This window comes from Monodon monoceros, unplaced genomic scaffold (assembly GCF_005190385.1).
Source record: "Monodon monoceros isolate NGI ecotype Baffin Bay Population unplaced genomic scaffold, NGI_Narwhal_1 Super_Scaffold_9, whole genome shotgun sequence".
Classification (NCBI taxonomy): domain Eukaryota; kingdom Metazoa; phylum Chordata; class Mammalia; order Artiodactyla; family Monodontidae; genus Monodon; species Monodon monoceros.
This window is the reverse complement of record NW_021703786.1, coordinates 43,519,878-43,538,257: the sequence shown is the minus strand read 5'-3', so window position 1 is coordinate 43,538,257 and position 18,380 is coordinate 43,519,878. Positions and strand designations below refer to the sequence as shown.

Below are 18,380 nucleotides of genomic sequence, written 5' to 3'. Positions count from 1 at the left end.
TGGATGGATGGATGGATGGATGGATGGATGGATGGATGGATGGATGGGGTGTTGGATAGATGGATGGATTGATGGATGGGTGGACAAATGGGTGAACGGAAAATTCAGTGGTATAAAGTCAGCCTCTGTAGTGTAACAGAGGCTACTTATGTTTGAAATCTGGATTTACCGCTTACCAGCTCTGTGACCTCAGACAAGATATCTAACTTCTCAAAGTCTTAGTTTTCTCATCAGCAAAATATGGCTACTGATAGCACCTACTGTGTAGGATCATTCTGAGGATTGTATAAGGTAATGCATAAAAGAGTTGAGCACTCTGTCTGGCACATAGTAATGGCTCAATAAATTATTGCCCTTAATTTCCCAAGCTGGCAAGACTATGAAGCAAAGTTATAACCAAGGTTCTGTTTATTTTTCTCATGTTAAGGGAATCATTTGCCATTTTAAGAAAGATTTCATGTCTTGAATACAGGGGGCAACACATCAAAATGTTGACCAGGCTTGGTCCCTACAGGAATTGCAATAACTCAACACTTGGGGAAATTCAAACACACTTTCATTCCTTGGGACCACCGACAACATTAACCAAGGTGTTAAGCGAATAAATAATTGGTCTTGACCTGAACCACTCATTGACTAATTGTTTCTCCACGCCCTAATATTAACTGGCATTTGCTAAATTAGCAGACCCAGCTGGAGAGACTGGGAGGACTCATTCAAGCTGACAGTCCCTAGGAAAGTGAGATGTATATAAAAGTCAGTCCCACTGAGCAGAGGGACATCAGGGCTCCAGCCAGAAGCCCTGGGTTGAAATTTCGGTTCCATCACATTCTCATCCTAGAATTAGTCTGAGCCTCAGTTTCGTGTTTAAAATTGGGGTAACCGTAGCTGTAAAGGTCCCAGGTTTAGCACGGCCGCCACGCCGGACAAGGCAGGTAAAGCCCTTAGAACCTGTTCAGTGCTATCCATATGGAAGATGGGATCTCAGTTTTGTAGATGGTTAATATACAAGCAACGAGTCCTGAAGAACGCAGAAATTTCCTGGCTTGAGTGATCAGAATGACTGTTTCCCCTGTTCACATTTGCTGCCCAATTAATTAACTCTCCCCTGCTCGCCACACACCCACGAAAGCCAAGGAATCCATGTGCAGCGAACCAAGGCAATTAGGTAGATAATTCAGGCAAAAAGCATTCCTTTGTTTCCTATATCCAGATATTGCAGCGAAGTGGCCCTGGGGGAGGGGGAGATTGGGGGATTGGGATGAGCAGGACAAAGAACCAGATTCTTCAGGGTCTTAAATTAGACCTCTGTAGTGGGCGCGGGGCACGGGGCTGCCCTTGGCTGGGAACCAGCCTCACTCCTCACTGGCCCGTCTCTGTCTCTCACCCCCAGATGCTCTTTCCCTGGGGAGGTCTCTCTCTGATCCCATCTCCCTATCTCTCACCTTCTGAATCTCATTCTTTCTCTGAGTTTCTCTGTGTCCCATTTTCTCTCTGGCTCTGTCTGCCTGTCTATCTGTGACCCTCTGATTCTGTCTCCCGCCCCACCCCGACTCTTTCGCATTGTCTGTTATCTCTCTCTACTCTGTCGTCTCTGCACCTCTCCCTCAGCCTCTCTCTGGCTCTGAGTCTCTGACTCCCTTCCCATCTGTTTGGCTCCCTTTCTGTCCATCTCTTCCCTCCCTTTGTTTCCTTTCCCTCTCCTTCTGTCTCCACCTCTGTCCCTCTGTCGCTCCCTTTCTCTCGGTTTGTCACTGTCTGTCCCTCTCTCTCCCCCCACGTCCGACCCCAGAGGGGCCTCTGTCCCTTTCTTTGACCCTGAGAGCTGCAGCCACTCTCTCACAAAATCTGCTTCCCATTTCCTCAATGACCAATTTTCTTTCCTACGGTGAGAAAGTAGCTCAGGCCTTAACCCATTTCCTCCGGCGCCTCCAAATTAATTAGGTGAGATTGGGATCGCACATTTCAGAATTAGAATAATACCTATCCAGCACCCTGGAGAGAAGGGGATGGAAGGTGGAGAGGAATGGGGGTGAGGAGGGGAGGTCACTGAGCTGAAGAGCTGAGGGAAGGGTGTGTGAGCTGAAAGAGGGGGACCCAGCACCATCTGGGAACGAGGCCCACCTTTCTGGCTGCCGGAGGGCACTGGGAAAAGGGGGCTCTCGGAGCACAGTGCTCAGGCGGTCAGGATCACATCCCTGGCTACTGTCCTCCTCATTGGGACCACACAGGGCAGGGTCCCTGCCCCCAGCTAGCCTGAACCTTCAGCACATCCATCCCGTTTGGCTGTGCAGCCCAGCTCAGCCCTGCCAACAGGGCACTTGGAGAGGGTACCACGCAAGTCATTACCTTTAGGAGACAGCTTGGCTGTAACCCAGTTAAAACTCATTCACCAGCAGCAAGCCAGAGGCAAGCAGAGATGCTCTGGGGAGCCTGATGGTCTCCAAAGAGGTGTCTTCCCTCTTACATCTCATCTCTCAGGGCCTGCATCCTGCAGGGCTTCTCAGGAGATGGACCCTGAGAGTCCCCTTCTCCCAGGCCCCACCCCCCTCCTGGGAATGCTGATCTCAGTTTGAAAATCTCTTCTCTGCTGGGTCCTCCTTGGCCAATAAGCCTGGAGCGAATCTGCTGTGAGTTTGCCATTTACACTGTCCATATGGACAAAAGGGACGAAAGCCCTGCAAGGATGGAAATCTTCACTCCTTTCTCTTTGTTTTTTTCTTTCTTTTAAATTAATTTTTATTGAAGTATAGTTGATTTACAATGTTGTGTTAGTTTCTTCTGTACAGCAAAGTGAATCAGCTATACGTATACATATATCCCCTCTTCTCCTTCCCATTTAGGTCACCACAGAGCATAAGAGTTCCCTGTGCTATACAGAGGTTCTCATTAGTTATCTCATTTTACTCATAGCATCAGTAGTGTATATGTGTCAATCCCGGTCTCCCAATTCCTCCCACCACCACTTCCTCCCACCACCACTTCCCCCTTGGTATCCATACGTTTGATTTCCACGTCTGTGTCTCTATTTCTGCTCTGCAAATAAGATCATCTATACCATTTTTCTAGATTCCACATATATGTGTTAATATATGATATTTGCTTTTCTCTTTCTGACTTACTTCACTGTGTATGGCAGTCTCTAGGTCCATCCGCATCGCTACAAATGACCCATTTTCGTTCCTTTCTGTGGCTGAGTAATATTCCATTGTATATATGTACCACATCTTCTTTATCCATTCCTCTGTTGATGGACATTTAGGTTGCTTCCATGTCCTGGCTATTGTAAATAGTCCTGCAATGAACATTGGGGTGCATGTGTCTTTCTGAATTATGTTTTTCTCTGGGTAATTGCTGGATCATATGGTAGTTCTATTTTTAGTTTTTTAAGGAACCTCCATACTGTTCTCCATAGTGGCTGCACCAATTTACGTTCCCACCAACAGTGCAAGAGGGTTCCCTTTTCTCCACACCCTCTCCAGCATTTATTGTTTGTGGATTTTTTGATCCTGGCCATTCTGACCAGTGTGAGGTCATACCTCATTGTAGTTTTGAATTGCATTTCTCTAATAATTCGTGATGTTGAGCATCTTTTCACATGTTTGTTGGCCATCCTTTCTCTCTTTGAATAATGGCTGAGCAATGTGCCAAGACCCGGGGATACACTGATGGCCCAGACACCCAAGATTCCCCTGACTTCAAATGTTCATCTCAGGGTCTCCAGCCCTAGTTGTCCCAGAGCCCAGCGTAGTGTCCGACCTTGGTACACGTCTCTGGAACTAGATTGCACTGAGCATTAATCAAAGACCCACTTCACGTAGTGCTATGTAGATGCAGATCTGAGTTTCTCAGCCTCGCCACTGTCGGCATTTTGGGTGGGATAATTCTTTGCTCTAGGGGGCTGTCCTGTGCATTGTAGGATGTTTAGCAGCACCCCTGGCCTCTACCCACCAGTTTGCCAATAGCACTTCCCTCCCCAGTTGTGTGACAACCAAAAATGTCTCCAGCCATTGCCAACTGTCCCCTGAGGGGCAAAATCATTGTCGTTGATGTAGATTTAGTACTGACCTTCCAAAAGTGTGGTCTTAACCACATGACTCCGTTTTCTTTCGTAGATACCTGAGAGGTCTTTGTAAGAATGTGAGAGGCAAGAAAAAGAATATAAGCTTTCTTTTTGTAATAGCAGCTTTATCCAGCTATGATTCACCTACCATAAAATTCATCCTTAAATTTTAAATTGTCCAAATCAGTGATTTTTATACATTCACAGAGTTGTCCAACTATCACCGCTAGCTGATTTTAGAACATTTTCATCATCCCCAAGAGAAAACCTGTACCTATTAGCAATCCTTCTTCATTTGCCCCTCCCCCAGCCCCTGGTAACCACCAATCTACTTTCTGTTGCTGTGGATCTGCCTAATCTGCATATTTTATACACATACAATCATAACGTGGTCTTTCATGACTGGATTCTTTCACTTAGCATGTTTTCAAGGTCCGTTCATGTTGTAGCACATATCAGAACATCATTGCTCTTTTAAGGCTAAATAATAATACATTGTGTGAATATGCTACATTTTGTTTATCCATTCTTCAGTTGATGGACATTTGGGTTACTTCCATGGAGAATTCCCTGGCAGTCCAGTGGTTAGGACTCAGCGCTTTCACTGCTCGGGCTCCGGGTTCAACCCGTGGTCGGCGACCTAGGATCCTGCAAGCCATGCAGTGTGTGCAAAAATTAAAATAAAATAAAAAATAGAAATAAAACATTTCATTGATGTACTATAATAAATAAAATAAAATATGCACAAACCAACTTGAATGGGCCTCTGTAAAAAAAAAAGATAATGCTGCTATGGACTTTCATATACAAGTTTTGTGTAGGCATATGTTTTCATTTCTGTTGGGCATATACCTAGGAGTGTTTTAATTGCTAGGCCATATAGTAACTCTGTTTAATATTTTGGAACTGCCAGACTGTTTACCAAAGGGTCTGCACCGTTTCACATTCCCACCAGTAGTTTATAAAGGCTCCAATTTCTCCACGTCCTTGCCAACATTTGGTATTTTCTTTTTTTTTTTTTTTTTTTTTGGTATTTTCTTTTTGATTATAGGTATCCTGGTGGGTGTAAAGGGTTATCTCATTGTGTTTTCGATTTGTATTTTCCTGATGACTAGTGATGTTGAGCTACTTTTCATGTGTACCTTTTCTGGAGAAATGTCTGATTATATCTTGTCCGTTTTAAAATTGGGTTGTTTGGTTTTTATTGTTGAATTTTAAGAGTTCTTTATATATTCTGGATGCAAATCTCTTAGCAGAAATATGATTTGCAAATATTTCCTCCCATTCTGTGGGTGTCTTTCATTTTCTTCATGCTGCTCTGATGCAGAAACGTTTTTAGTTTTGATGAAGCCTAGTTTACCTGTTTTTTTCTTTCTTTCCTTGTGCTTTTGGCGTCATATCTAAGAAACCATTGCCAAATCCGAGGTCACAAAGATTTACTTCTCAATTTTTTTCTAAGAGTTTATAGTTTTAGCTCTAAATATTTAGGTCTATGATCCATTTTGAGAATCCAACTTATTCTTTTGCATGTGGATATCCATTTGTTGAAGGAACTTCTTTCCCCATGATCATGACACCCTTGTTAAAAATCAGTTGAACGTAGACGTATGGGTTTATTTCTGGACTCTTCAATTTGATTCCATTGGTCTGTATTTCTGTTATAACTTTATTTTTATTTTTGGCCGCGTTGGGTCTTTGTTGTGGTGCGCGGGCTTCTCACTGCGGTGGATTCTCTTGTTGCGGAGCATGGGCTCTAGGCGCGTGGGCTTCAGTAGTTGTGGCTTGCGTGCTCTAGAGCGCAGGCTCAGTAGTTGTGGCGCATGGGCTTCGTTGTTCCGTGGCATGTGAGATCTTCCCGAACCAGGGCTCGAACCCGCGTACCCTGCGTCAGCAGGCGGATTCTTAACCACTGTGCCACCAGGGAAGCCCTCTGTTATAACTTTTAAGTCACTGTTTCCTTACCATAGAAAGATGGTAGGAAAGTGCCTTTGATAAACAGAAGGGTGAAGGAATCAAGGTAACGTGCGTGGATGTGTGGTTAAAAAGTATATAAAATATTGATCACATTTTGGAATTAAAAGGGATCTTAGAGGTCATGTTAGTTTAAACCCTTTGTTTTGCTGATGGGGGATAAAAAGATTAAAATTTCGACTTCAGAGGTTAACAAATCTGCCCAAAGATTTACGACTCATCACGGGCAGAGCTGGGATTAGAACCCAAATCTCTTGATTTGGTAGGGCAATGTTTTTTCTTATTCCAGGCCCCAGGTCTGCCTGGACTTCCTTTACCAAACTAGTGAGGTTCTGTCTTCCCCTCCCTCACTTCTTGGTCCACAGAAGTGAATGGGGTGGTGATGTGTGTCTGCTTTTTCCCTTAGAGCCTGAGAAAAAAGAAAGCCAGTGCGAGGAAAGCATTTGGAAAATCTGAAAGTGCTATATAAATGCCACTAAATGATAAGATTACCAGTTTGATGGTCCTCTCCCAGGAAGGTTCAGCATGTCAGGGGCGGCATAACGAAAGGAAACTCTCCACTCCCAGACACGTTTTAAACTGCCGCGGTTGGTTGTTACTTTTCGCCGGAGGCAGGGTGTGGGGAGCTGGAATTCCAGGGGACTGAAGCCTCAGAGTGGGCTGGGTGTAGCCAGGTCTCAGGTGGGCCGGGCTGGCCGGTGGAGGCCTGGAGCGTGGTGCTTCGCCCACCCCTCAGGGACCCAGGTAGATGGAAGAGTTCCTCCTGGCTCGTGCACTCAGAATGGGGCGCCTGGCCCTGAAATGACAATGTCCGATGGTGGTCCCTTGTGGCTCCTCAGAATATACCTGCATGTCTGTTTCCCACTGACAGTGGTATCACCTGTCCCACCCACAGAGGGAGTCCCGTTCCAAACCAGGCAGGGGAGCGGCCTCCCCTAAATGCTGAGCCCCTAGAGGGCAGGAATTGTGTTCTCTTTACCTCTGTCTCTGCTGTGACTAATGCGTGCTGAGTCCTCAGTAAACATATGTTTGCTGTTGAAGAGGCGTTGGGTGAATAGAAGCTGCTCTCAGGGTACATGGGTCCTTTGCAGAGGGCATGGACCTCTCCAGCTACAGCAGCATCTCTGTGCATCTCTCTTTCCTCCCTGTGTCTGTGATTGCTTCTTCCTCTAAGCTTCAGCTGCATTCACTGTCTGCACCATCCGTGTGTTCTGATATTTATCATTTTATCTGTATGTCCTGTCTTTGCAGCTAAATCACACCTTTCTTTGACAAGGGGAGCTCTGTTTTGTACTTACTTGGGTCACCCGTGTAGAGTACGTGCTCCTCAGTGTGTGTCTTTCCATGGGGAAGTTGGTCCCCCTGATATTAGTCACCTGCCACTGAACTTGAGGCCAGTGGTGGCTGCCCTTCACTGAATTGGCATTCCACGGGCCAGTTGCTATCGTATCTGTGTGGCATACGGGCTTATTTGGGGAGTCAGCGTTTTGAAAGGGCTCAGAGTTGATTGGTGTGAAATGAATGAAAGAAGGAAACCTTAATCACAGCCTTTTAGTGCCTGTACCCCCAGGCATGGAAGCCTCTCCCCTGTATCCCCACCGAGACCAGCACCAGATGACGCTGTGACTGTAACTGAATACTGGGTCTCTGTCCATCAAAGGGCCGGTGATAGTAGCCCAGCTTCCTTTGTGGTTGCACTCACCAGCTCGGTGGATCTCACTGTGTGGTCTCCTCCTCTTTCAGGGCTCTGGCCGACATCTTAAGACAACAGGGACCAATCCCCATAGCACACTGTGAAAGAGAAACTATCTCGGCTATCGATAGCTCTCCCAAAGAGAACACACCGGTCAGATCATCCTCGAAAAACCACTACACTCCCGTGCGCACGGCCAAGCAGACTCCAGGTAAGTGAGAGCTGATCACCTTGCATCTTTGCTGAGGCTGGTGAGAAGTTTCGGTGGTGTTTCTGCTTCAGCTGGGCAGGAGCCGGTCCTGGAGCCCTGGGCAGGTGGCTTGTGGAAGAGTCTGGGGACTGTTCCCCTAAAGAGAGAGTGGCGTGGGAGACTGCCGCTGGTTAGTGTCCAGGCTGGAGCAGAGCTGTTGGTTTAGGGCGTCTGTGATTTAGTGAATGTCTGCGTAACCCTCTTCCCTGAAAGGAGCTTGCAGTAGCCTTGGTGGTGGAGTATGGTCACCCTCTTGCTCACATGGTGGGAAGGTAGATAACTGACAAGAAGCGGCTGCACTCAGACGTAGAGACGGATGAACTGTCGGAATCTCAAAGGGACTTCCTGAGAGTAAGGATTATGTTCAAAGGGCACTTCCTGAAAGTAAGGATTATGTCTGTGTTGTAGGGTTACTCTTTTCTGTGCTCTGTGGATTCTCTGGGTATATGATGAGTTGCCATGTGATAGTAATATACCTTTTGCTCTTTACTTGGTCTTTATTCTAACCCATGTGGAACAATAAACAAAGCAAGGAAATAATGATAATATAACCTCAGATTTATTGGGATCTTGTGCTGTGCCAAGGGTTATGCTGAACATTTTACGTGTATTGTCTTACTTATTTTTCACAGCAATCTTAGAAGTGCTTATATTATCTTCTTTTTATATGTGGAACAGAAAGGCTCAGTAGTTTTCCCAAGCACATACAGTTGGTAAGAAAGCAAGTCGGCAGTCAAACTGAGGCATGTAGGTAACAACGGTCAGGTCTAGAAACCCTAGTGTCCTAATCCAGTTTGGGACATGAATCCAAAGTATCTGGGTGGATGATCTCCTTATAAGTGCAGGTGGGGAGCTCATCTCTTACTGTGAGCATTACCAGTCTACTACTGACTCCAGTCTCAGACACAGCTTCTGCTTTGATACTTGGATTTGAAATCTTCACATCTGTCACTCTATAGCTTTTCAAAGGATGGGCTACATGGTCTGAACTAAACCTGCAATAAAGATATGCAGCCACTAGGTGGCAATAGATGTGTCCCAAATTCAAACTAGCAGATGTGCTGTTGAAACCAAATTGGTTTTCCATTCATTCTTTAATTTTCTTAAATTTATTAAATCAGAAATCACATACTTGCCTTTAAGGTAATAAGAGTTAAGTCATTTAAGACTCTGATAAAAGTTAAGGACATTCCCCTCCCCCAAATATATACATATGAATATATATATCCATCCAACATTTTGCATAGGATTTAAGGGGATTCATAGACCCTTCTGAAGTTAAAAATCCCTGACTTAAAAGTAAGGATGAGAGATCCACCTTTTCAAAAAGTCTAAGATGCATTTTTATCCTGAATATCATAGATGTTTAAAATGTAAGCAATAGAAGAAGTGGGCAAAAACCCTGAGACCAGTAGTTGTCTCCCTCGCTGCATAGTAGAATCACCTGGGGAAGCTCTTAAAAATGCTGATGATGCTGGTGCCTGGGCCTCACAAATTAACCAGAATTTCTAGGGATGCTGCTGGCAGCAGTATTTTAAAAAATCACTTGAAAGTGATTCTAACATGCAAGACAGAATAAAGAACTACTCGTCCAGATGGATTCCTTTATTTTATGAAGGAAGACACTGAAAGGTTTTGCCAGTAGTTCTCAAACTCGGCTGCACATTGGAATCACCTGGGGAGCTTTAAAAATTAAGGGTACCTGGGCCCCACCCCCAGAGATCATAGTTTAATTGATGTGGGGGCGTGGCCTGAGCAGGAGGTGATTTTAATATGGAGCAGAGTTTGGGAATCACTGGGCTGTGGAAATTGCAGAAAGGTGCCATTCTAATGTTTTGAAGTCAGGCTCCTCCAGAACGTTGTCTGTGATTCTGGAACTTCAGGTCACTCTGGTACCCAAAGTACCCCTGGGAGCTTACCTTCATCCCTCTCTCTTCCAATTTTCTCTGTCTTATTCACAAACCAGCCAGTTCCCAGCCACTGAGTCCAGACTGATTAAGTGGATGGTCTAGATTTGCCCTTAAATGCCTTTCACAGGGAGGGAAGATTTGTCATTTCTTCTGGTTCCTATATACATCCTCTCCTCTGTTAATCTGAGAAGAGAAGCTTAAAGTTAAATGATTCACTCCTGTGTTTTGAGAAATCCCTCCTATGTATTTCTCAGATTGGAACTCTTTACTTGGCTTTTAGAGATGGGAATTGTTCCCTGGCCCAGAAAGCATTCTCAGTGGTGATGCTTATATTTAAAAGTAATTTCATAACTGTCTGTAACATCTACAGCTTGTAATGGACACAGCTGCTTTTCCGGATAGCTGATCCTTTGCCACAGAAGACTGCATTTTGAGCAGAAGTCTAAACAGAACTTTGTACAGGTGTTCAAGGTGGCGATTTACTGTGATTTTTGCCACTGGTCAAATCCACAGATCACCGATCATAGGAGGATGGTGGCAAGAGTCTTGTAGAGGGATCTTGACGACAGAAATCCCAGGAGGCATCATAGCATATGGGTAGTTTTGCTACTCAAAATACTGTCCGAGGACCAGCCACATCAGCCGTTTGTGAGAAATGCAGAATCTCAGGCTCCATCTCACCCGATGAAGGAGAACCTGCATTTTCATGAGCTCCCATAGCAAGTAAAATTTGAGAAGCCCTGGAAGAACATGGGCTCTGACATATGCGTCTCAGTTTGTTTTCTGACCCCGTCACATGCTATGTATGTGACCTGGACAAGTTTCTTTGTCTTTCTGAGTTTCCTCATCTGCCCTTGAGACTAAAAGTACCTGCTGTGTGGAGTTGTTTAATAAGTTAAACCAAGGAGAGCACTTAAAATAGGTCCTTAATGTAACAAACCTCAATTTTAGCCATGGCTGGGTTATGGAGTTTTGCCCAACTCACGGCAAACAAATCAAATTAATGAGAGAAATAAAGGCACTGGTATCCTTAGACCAGGCAGGGTCCATGAGGTCGTGTCTGGGATGAAAGCCCCCGGCCCCAAGCCTTCTGTGCTTGGCCCCTGCCTGCGGCACATCCTCTGAGGATGAAAGGGCTTGTAGGGCTTTACGGGGCTCTTGCAAGTCAAAAGCATACCAAACCAAAACCAACCAAACAAAAAAATATATATATTTTTTGTTTGGTTTAGGGAATGGAGTGAGGGTCCTGTCTTAATAAAAACAATGGTACCATGAGTATGTGGTACCCACTATGTGCTGGGTAGTCTGTTAGGTACTTTATTTACAATACACAGTGGATCCTGTAGCATTTCTTAGGTATAGGAGCTCCTGTTTCCACATTAGCAGAAAATTCCTCTTTCCTTCTATAAGACCCCTTTACCCTAACCTAACTCTTTCAGAAATCCCTTTCCAACTTTAAAAGGAGCTTCAATACTGGACATTTACTTTGGACCCAGAAAATCAGTGAAGCCCATTTCCATCTCCCACCCCGGAAATCTGGCTGCCTCTAGACCCTCACTACTCAAAGTGTGGTCTATGGACCAGTAGTGACTGCATGCCATGAGAGCTGGTTAGAAAGGCAGACTCTTGGGCCCTTCCCCAGACCTATTGATTCAGAATCTGCATTTTAACAAGATCTTTAGGTGATCTGTACACACATTAAAGTTGAAGAAGATCCCTTTCGCACAGCGAGCCTCAGCCCTGACTGTGCATTGGAATGATGTAGGATATTCTGAAAATACTAATGCTAATGTCCCAAAGATTCTTGGGACATTAATACTAATGTCCCAAAGATTCTGATTTAATTGGTCTGGGCTAGAACCTAGGCATTAGCATTTTTCAAAAACTTCCCACACGGTTCCACTGTTCAGCAAACTGAGAACCAGAGCTAGAGGGAGATTATCAAATAAGGCAAACATCCTCGAGGACTGTGGAGTTTGAGTTCACATCAAGACTCGAGTTCACATCAAGATAGAGCTTGGCTGGTCCTTCTTACTGGGCTGCAGGGTTAAGTCCTCTCCATGGCAGGTGGGCAGGATGGAGCAGAGGGCCTGGGCTCATCTGAGAGAGGGATGGGGTCAGTCTGCAGCTATGAATGGGGACACCTGGGCAGAAGCAGGCGCAAGCAGACATATGGTTGGCCCTCCATCCACGGATTCAACCACCCTGGATCCTTTACTATGTTTACTGTCTGCAGGTGGTCGAATCCCCGGATGTGGTATCCCTGGCAGCTCCAGAACCAACCTGGTGGATACCAAGTGCCGACTATCAGAATTGATTAGCAGGCCAAGCAGAGCCAGGCATCAGGAAACGTATCACGTCTGCAGTTGCAGGTCCCCCGAGCCCAGGATCTCAGAGGCTCGCGGTGGGCTTCATAGATGGGAAGGAGTGGGGACCTCGCGTGTCCACCTGGCCTGACTCACTCCTAAAGAGCCTGTCTTGGGGCAGCTGGGGGGAGAGTGGTGTACCCATCCCTTGCTGTAGCAATGACTTCGTGTATTAAGTTTCCAGAGCCTTGATATCCAACTTCCCATGATCAAGAGTGGCGTCTGCTGGAGGAAGTAAGTACTTATGCCCCAGCTACACACCACTGTGAGTTGTGTACCCGGGCCGTCAGTCATCTGCCCGCTGTCAAAGCCGCGTGCGTTAACAGCAGACCGAGGGAGCCGAGGGGCACGATTCCAAGCTTCGCGGAGACCAAGAATGAAGGCTGGACAGTTGACGGAGGGGCTCTCAGTCACGGCGCTGCATGGCCCGGCCCCTCGCTGCTCTGTTGAGCTCAGCTCCTATTACCTTCTGCCTTTCTCTCTGGGATCCAGACGCCAGACCCTCCTCACGCTGCGCGTGTTCTCGCCTTGGGGTATTCCCCCCCCCCCGTTTTGTGGCCGGAAACTTTCCAGCACCAGATATTTGTGCTGTGAAAGTTGATGCTCAGGTGGTACCACCTTTCCTAACCTCCTCATCTGTTCCTGTCCCCTGCTTTATTTTCTTCCGAGCCCCTACGCCATCTAACGTCATATATTGGTAAGTTCACTGGTTTATTATCTCTGTCCCTACCGGAATGTAAGCTCCATGTAGGCAAGGGTTTTGTCCTTTTATTCGCTGTGGCATCTCAGATCCAAGAACATTGCCTGGAAGATCATCGTAATTGCTCAGTGACTATTTGCAGGGAATGACAAGATGGTCCTTCCCTTGGATGGATGTAGGAGCCAGCCTGTAGGTGTTCGTTACCTACCTGAGTGCTGCAGAGCTCTCATTAAGGCTGTGTGCCCCTCTGCTGCCCTGTCTGCAGAATTAGCAAGGATTTGGTCATGTTGACAGCCTCGTGGGCTGTTCATCCAGTGGAGAGCTGAGCTGGGAGGCCCTGGTTTCCAGTGCCCATGCTTCTCCCCAAGCCCCACGGCTTCTCTCCTCCCATCTGGGGCCAACCCAGGACTCCAAGGCTCAGTGTGGCCAGAGGCTGGGAGCTTTGCTTCCCTGGCTGGGCTCAAGAGAGACTGACACCCGGGGGCCCTGCCCATTCTGTTCACTCTGCCAAGAAAGTCTTTACAGAGGTCTTAGAAGTGCAGGTAGCTCTGAGTTCATCTTCCCAGGAACAGGTTTAAGGCTGCAGGTAAAGCCCGACAGCCTGGACCATGCACCTGAACTCTGGGAAACTTCTGGTCAACCACAGCCCCTAATGGGCAATGGGACTTTTCTTTGCTCAGTCATCCCCAGGGGAACAGGACTGTCTTATCCTAGAAGAGGCTGAGCTGATTGCCCCATGAGACTTCAGAGCTCTAAGGGGATGGTGAGATCAGCTGACCGAGCCTGCCCTTGGCCTCGGAGGAAGCTGAGGCACACGGAGGTCACCCAGGTGGGAGGTGGTCGGGCCAGGCCTCCACACCCGGGCTCCAGTGTTGGAGATGGAATGTGGTGTGTGCAGCTCAACAGACCTGGGTGTGACTCTTGGCTCTGGGACATGAGAATGGCTAGCACCTTCCTTACGGGGCCATTGAAAAAGTTGGATGGAAGGGCCCCCGTGTTTTAAGTGCTCGGCCCCGGCTTGGCTCCGAGCCCGGGCTTGGTAGCCGTCTTCATCTCCATCATCACCATGACCATCCTCTCTGTCCTCAGCTGCCTCTTCTCCATCTCTCTTGGCCATCCTCCGTCACTCCTGAGTTTTCTCTTGGCAGTAATTTCTTCCCCAAACTGTACCTGTTGTTTGGACACTGTCCCCGTGGACTGCTATTGGCCTTTCCAAGTGGAGTCTCCTTATTCTCTGCCCAGATGTTACATCACCTCCCTTCCCTCTACCCCATGCCCTGTTCCTGCAGCCATTGGTCCCAGCAGATCTCTGCCCAGGGATGATGTAGGGTGGATGGAAGGCTGACCACAGCAACCATGTGGGGCAGTCGCTATTACTATCGCCTCCTTGCAGGGTCCAGAAAACCCAGGAAGTTCACTGAGTCAAGGCTGGTAGGAGAGAAGAGCCATCACTAATGCCTGATAACAGAGTAACACTGATTGGTGCTTATAATATAGTTAATATGAAGTACCATTGTATGGGTGTTACCGACATTGTATGTGTGTTACCGACATTGCATCATTGAATCAGCACAGCTCTGTGAAGTGCTATCGTTGTTACTCCCATTTTACAGATGGGAAGATTGAGGACGGGGGGATAGGAGAACTTGCCCAAGGTCACATCCGTAGTCATCGGTAGGGGGAGGATTAGAACCCAAGCCTGGGCTTCAGGCTGTATGCTGTGGGGCCTCTTCTGTTACTGGATTCATCCATGGCTTCAGCCAAGAATGAAAAGCAATTTAGGTGGTGGATAAAAGCAGACAGTGTGGAACCAGACTGTCTGGTTTGAATCCAGACTCTGCCTTTATTTGCCCGTCTGTAAAATGGGGTTAATAATTGTGTTTCCCTCCAAGGGCTGCTGTGGGGATTAAGTGGGTGTTAATGCAAAGTGATCAGGCAGCATTTGACAGAGGAAAACACTGTTTTAAGACTGCACTCTCTCCTCTGTTGGGCACCAGGCCACATGTGGCTGTTGAGTGCTTGAAATGTGTCTCAGAGCCTCACAAGATTTCAGAGTTGGTGTGAAAAAAAGAATGTAAAATAGCTCTATAATTTTTTATATTGATTACATTTGAAATGATAATGTTTTGGATTTATCAGGTTAAATAGAATCTATTATTAAATTAATTTCATCTGTTTCTTTAAATTTTTTTTTTAACGTGACGACTAAGGAGTACGAAACTACCTATGTGGGTCACAGCTGTGCTTTGCATCCCGTTGACTTGGGTCAGGGCTGGTTTAACTGTTAAGGGTGTGGAGCGTCTACTTGAGTTCAAGTTTCAGTCTTGAGCAAAAATCCTCACCATTTGGGGAGCTTACATTGTAACGGAGGAGACATAAAGTAAACAAGTACATAACTTCAGAGGGTGCGAAATGCTCAGGACACAAGCGGGTAGCTGATGTGCCAGAGGAAGGCTGGGAGAGGAAGGCACTTTTTAAAACAAGTTTTATTTGATTGAAGTACAGTTGATTTCCAGTGCTGTGATGACTTCTGCTGTCCAGCAAAGTGCTTCAGTTATACACATACGTACATTCCTTTTCATCTTCTTTTGCATTATGGTTTATCCCAGGATATGGAATCGAGTTCCCTGTGCTCTACAGTAGGACCTTGTGGGTTATCCATCCTATATATGATAGTTTGCATCTGCTAACCCCAACCTCCCACTCCATCCCTCCGCCACCCCCTGCCCTGGGCACTTCTGATAGTCTGGTCCTAGGAGGGGGCATTTGAGCTGGTACCCAGCTGACGAGGAGGAGCCAGCCTTGGAGAGAGCTGGAGGAAGAACATTCTAGGCGGAGGGACCAGCACGTGCAAAGGCCCTGAGGCATGAGCAAACCTGGCCTGTTCAAGGAACAGAAAGCAGACACAGGTAGAGTGGCAGGTGTGTGATGAGAACAGAGGGGTAGACACAGGCCAGTCGCGCAGGGTTTTGGAGGCCAGGGTAGAGTGTGGATGTTGTCTATGCTGATCTGATGTCTGGTTTATTAATAAGACAACCTTGGTTGCCGAGTAGTGGACGTGGGCTCTGTTGAGAAGCAGGATAGATAACCAGTTAGCATTTCTAATATCGAGGTGGGTTAATGAGAGAACTTTGTCGAATTTCTTCTTCCACAAGAAGACACCCTCCTGATAAAGAAGGCAAGATGCAGCAGCAGTAGCCTGTGAGTTTCAGAATCAGACAAGCCAAGGCCCACATCCCACCTGAGCTTGGACAAGCTGACAGACCTTAGTCCAGGGCTCTTCAGCAGGGCTTGGCGAACTTTTTCTGAAAAGGGCCAGATTGTAAATGTTTTAGACTCTGCGGCCGTAAGATCTCCGTTGCAACTACTCGATTGTGCCACAGTGATACGTAAAAGAGTGGGCACCGCTGTGTTCCCATAAAACGCTGTTTACAGTAATAGACGGTGGGCCGGATCGGGCCCGTGGCTGTCGTGTGTCGACCCCAGTTCTTCATTGCTCTCTGCAAGCCGCAGGCGCCTTCCAGGGGACCTCTGCTTCCATGTGACATGTGAATAGGGACACATGCCTCACCAGGATGCCGTGGGGGAGTCAGTGGCCCTAAAGAGGGTTGATGAATTACCATGTCCTGGCGGAGACCAGGGTCCTCAGCTTGACCTTCTTGGTGGTTTTATCTGCCACCCAGGTGATGATGTAGAAAGCGTGCTTTCTGTATTACAAGTGATGCATTGCTAGGAGGGGTGGCCAGCACCCCCATAATGACAGACTCAGGGTTCTAAATGTCTCCCTGGGTGTGGACACCCCCAGGTTATGTCTGCTGATGGCATCTCCTCCTTCCACTGTGTCTCAGATCCCGTTTACTTCTGGTCCTCAGACGACCTGCTCCCTTGATCCACGACCCCCCCGCCCCCCATCTCTACCAGCTCAGTTCCTCTAGGTGTCAGTGTGCTCCCCCCACCTTAACGCAGGCGGGGAGCCCTCTCTCCGTTTCACACCCTCCCGCCTGCTGCTTCTCTCCTTGACAGCTGAGCTTTGCAAAACAGTTGTCTACACCCGCTGCCTCTGCTTCCGCTTCTCCCGCCCACCCCTCGGCCCCAGCACTCCGGCTTCCATCCCCTTCCCCGCAGCTCGGCGGGCAGCCCTGGGGGTCCGGGGAGCAGGCTCTGCTGGGCTCTGCTGCTAGAATGGGCCTCTCACCCCTCTTCCACCAAAGCCAAAGCTCTGGCCACCCAGACCCACTCGGTTCCTAGGGGGCGAGTTCTCTCTGCTTCCCAGGCTACACACGATGCTCTGCTCTTCGCTCTGTCTGGAACATTCTTTCTGTCCACTCTCAGCCTCCCTATTCCTCCTTCTCTCCCAGGTCTTGGCTTCCCTTTCATGGCCCCTGACTCCTGGCTGGGTCAGCGCCCCCCACCCGCCCCCGGCGCCCATCACTGCAGAGTTGGGGGAGTGGGTGCAGGGCGTTGGCCCTGGTTTGGACCTCTGTGCTATGCGGTCCCCCTAGGACACGTCCACCGTCAGCCCATCTCAGGACCTGGCACACGCAAGCTGTGAACCGCGCATTAGAAATCTTGTGTTTGGGTCAGAAGGACCAATATGTCCCACGTGGGGAACAGCAGGTCATGTGAGAGAGTCATGCGGGTGTAGTTGACCCTCTGTTTGGTCTGAACAAACAGAGCAAATCAGTCGGTATCTCTGGAAACGGCAGTTTTACAATTGCATTGAAAAAAAACCCTCGGATCCGGATCCAGGGGGGTGACCGGCGTGTGTCCTTAGTGTGTCCTACTGTAGACACCCGTGCCCTGTGCGCCCCAGGGGAGGATTGCGGCTGCCAGGAAGCCGGAGAACCCTGGTCTTTAAAGATATTCACAACGGACAGTGCTTTTTAAAGAACCTTCCACGCGGTGACTTATTTAAGTCTTGTAGTGACCCAAGCAGGCCGCCTATGGTCAGGCCCCCTTTTTTGCGGACGGGGAGACTGAGGGTCGGGGGCTTCAGAAGCCTGTCCAGAGTCACACGACCAGGAGGGGCTGCTCTGGGCTCTGAAGGTGGGCAGTCTGACCCCAGAGCCCATGCCCTGAGGTCCAGCTGACTGGAGGTGCAGACAGGGCGCCGGGAGCCCCTGCAGCTCCGTGGAGCCTGTCCCCTGGCCGTGGGTCCGCGCCCGGCCCTGGCTGCCTGGTGCATGGACTTGGGCTGGCAGGGAGGGCGCCGGAGGAGGCCGTGTGTGCTCAGCCCCAGGGCAGATGTTCTCATGACGCCAGCCCCTCAGCTCCAGGACAGACCACGTTTTGCCACAAACGGGGCACTCACCCCAGGAGGCTTTAAGCAGCGGGGCGGGGGGAGCCATTGGGCATTTTCAGCTGGGGGCTGGGGGCGCTGGCCTAGCAACTTCTAAGGTTTTCCCTTTCTGAGAATGTACTGGGGAG

At 48.1% G+C, this 18,380-nt stretch overlaps 1 protein-coding gene across 1 annotated transcript in view; it reads left to right on the top strand.

Moving 5' to 3' along the window:
- SHISA6 (shisa family member 6) overlaps window positions 1-18,380 on the top strand; it is a gene marked incomplete at its 5' end in the record, with an annotated part of 241,952 nt that overhangs the window by 14,960 nt on the left and 208,612 nt on the right. Inside the window, one exon of the mRNA XM_029212902.1 lies at window positions 7,778-7,938. Within this exon, the coding sequence (XP_029068735.1) occupies window positions 7,778-7,938 (161 nt within the window). The remainder of the gene's footprint in view (window positions 1-7,777; window positions 7,939-18,380) is intronic.